Consider the following 2,867-nt stretch of genomic DNA (forward strand, 5'->3'; position numbering starts at 1 on the left):
TTTTTTTTTTTTTTTCACAATCTTAACTCTCCAGGGTGGTTGATTCACCTAGTTTCTCAGGCTCTTAATGCTTCCAGCAGTTCCATTTAACTCGGAACCTTTTATTCTTTACTTACAAAAAATTGTACAATTACTACTCGATTTTGTACATATTGTTTGCTATAATTTACAATCTTGTATCACTCTTTTTTCACTGTTATATAAATTTTTATGTAAAGGTGGATAGAAGGTACAAGAACTACTGTGACCAGATGAAGGCTGTGGTATCATCATTTGAAGCAGTGGCTGGAAATGGGGCTGCAACAGTGTATTCTGCCCTAGCTTCAAAGGCCATGTCAAGGCACTTTAGGTGTTTAAGAGATGGAATTGTAGGGCAGATTAAGGCCACCATGAAAGCAATGGGGGCAAAAGACACTGCTGCTCCCGGCACGACGAGAGGAGAGACACCAAGACTTAGACTTCTTGATCAAACTTTAAGGCAGCAAAAGGCATTCCAGCAAATGAACATGATGGAAAGCCATCCGTGGAGACCTCAACGAGGGTTGCCTGAAAGATCGGTTACTGTTCTTCGCGCTTGGCTTTTCGAGCACTTCCTCCACCCGTAAATTCCTTAACTCTAACTTCATTTCTCGGGTAGCTCCTCGGAGCTCCTATCTAATACTGTATACCAAACGCACACGAAGTGTTAACATTGAACACATGTGAGCTTAGTACAAACTAGATTTCTTGAGAAGAATCAATTTTTTCTTCAAACAAAAAAGAAACATCCCACTTGCTGTTCTATTTACTAAGGTTCTTGCATGTTTGTCTCAATCATTAGTTTTCAAAACAAGCCAATATTTGTTAGTTTCTCCCCACCACCATTATTAAGATTCCAAAGTTCATTGCCTACAACTGTGTATATTTTATCTTTATTTTTTTCCTTGCAATTTCTTGGCATGTTTTGTTATATTTGTATGGATTTGATTCTGCTAAAATTTCCATAGGCCCCATCTCATTCTCTGTACTCTCTGTCATCCATTCAAAATGTTTAAAGTTTTAATTTTATTAATTTTTATTTTTTTAATTCTGATCACAAGAAGTAAACAGTACATATTGGGTTTTAATGAAACCTGCAGGTATCCAAGTGATGTAGATAAACACATTTTAGCCCGCCAAACAGGTCTCTCAAGAAGCCAGGCAAGTCCCTTTCTTCTAAACATTATTTAAATCAAAACCCATGAATTAATTTATGTAATCAAGAGCATATCTTCTTAAAAAACATCTATGGTATTAAAATATTAAGGATATTTTAATCATGGTATTGTTTTCTTGTCATGTAAGATAAATGAGTTTGTTCGTTTGTTTGTTGTGTAGGTGTCTAATTGGTTCATCAATGCTAGGGTGAGGCTATGGAAACCAATGGTGGAACAAATGTATTTAGAAGAACTAAAGGAAAAAGAGTGCTTGAATGATGATTCTACCACCAATCTTGATGAGAACAATGATCAGCTAAATTCCTCAAGAAATATAGACGAAAAACCGAACCATGATCAACTGATAAGAATCGATTCCGAATGTCTCTCTTCAATCGTGAACAATCCGGAGAAAAATGATGGAAAAAAGAGTAAAACCCTTCAAAATNATCATCATTCCACAGGTGGGGCCGGTGCGGCTCCCAATTACGTCGGCAGCAGCAGCGGTGGCGGTGGTGGTGGGGGCGTATCTTTGACATTGGGATTGCACCATGCAAGTGTTGGGGTGAGCTTAGCATTTCCCTCAGCCTCACAGAACTCACTTTTCTACCCTAGAGACCACATTGAAGATTGCCAAACAGTTCAATACTCACTCTTGGACAGTGAAAGCCAGAATTTGCCATACAGGAATTTGATGGGTGCACAGTTGCTGCATGATTTGGCTGGATAGTCTTGGATTTGGATGACCTCCATTTTGTTGTATTGAAGGAATGTCTATCTAATTCGACCAAAAACAAGAAACTACTGAAACTACTCTATGGTAAAAGGAAAAAGAAGATTTTGTGTGGGTTATTAGAAAATTCTGGATTAGGGAAAATTTATCTACAATTTGGGTTAGGTTTAGAATCAAAGTAATGCTTCAATGGCTGGTAGTCAGTATTTGGATTGTTTTTTGTTTCTTAGTTAATTAGAGCAATGTTTTTATTACAAGGGGATGATATCTATGTCATTGGCTAAATGTCATTTTTTTTTCACCATTTTCTCTATCATTTCACTACCAAATATGTTCAAGACTTAGAGTTTGTTTGATAAGACTTTTAAAAAGTCAAAAACTGTTTCTGAATTTAAAAAACTATATTTGAATCCGTTTGAATAATTTTCTGAAAATGATTAGTTTCACTGAGAGAGCTTTTATAGGAAATTGACCTAAGATAACTTTATGGGGAAGTTCGTCTACAAAAAATAGAAATCCAATCAAACGGGATCTTGGTATCAATACATGTCTCCAGTGGATTATATATCTCTTTTAAAAGCTTAAATTGTTAAATTAGAACACATTTATTTTACTTAAATTTAATTTTCAACATGCCCTTCACATACATATAATATTTATTATTTCAAAAATAGTTTGATATGTATACGATTTTCATAAATAGGTGATAACAAAAATTGAATTCATTTTTGATATTTGTAAGGTGGTTCAAACTCCACGGTTTCATTATGAACAGTTTAGTTTTTCCCCCCTTCTTAAATTAATTATTATAAGAGCTATCTGTAATTTCTTGTGAAAAGTTTGAGTTTTTATTATAATAGTGTTTGGCTAAATCTAATAAAAAAGAATCAAAGTTTCTGAAAAGTAAATATATACTTAATTGGATGACAAAACATTCATTATGAAAGGCAAGAAATATG

The 2,867-nt window shown here is 34.6% G+C and overlaps 1 protein-coding gene across 1 annotated transcript; it reads left to right on the top strand.

Annotated features, from left to right (window-relative positions):
• Positions 1–68: 68 nt before the first annotated feature.
• On the top strand, positions 69–2,215 carry LOC111386237 (homeobox protein BEL1 homolog; the record flags this gene model as incomplete). Its single annotated transcript, XM_023010692.1, has 3 exons — positions 69–601; positions 1,119–1,179; positions 1,357–2,215. Coding segments are annotated over 3 exons (1,143 nt in total), but the record flags the coding sequence as incomplete, so codon positions are not given.
• Between the last annotated feature and the right edge of the window lie 652 nt (positions 2,216–2,867).

The sequence above is a fragment of the Olea europaea genome, unplaced genomic scaffold (genome assembly GCF_002742605.1).
Source record: "Olea europaea var. sylvestris unplaced genomic scaffold, O_europaea_v1 scaffold3478, whole genome shotgun sequence".
NCBI lineage: Eukaryota > Viridiplantae > Streptophyta > Magnoliopsida > Lamiales > Oleaceae > Olea > Olea europaea.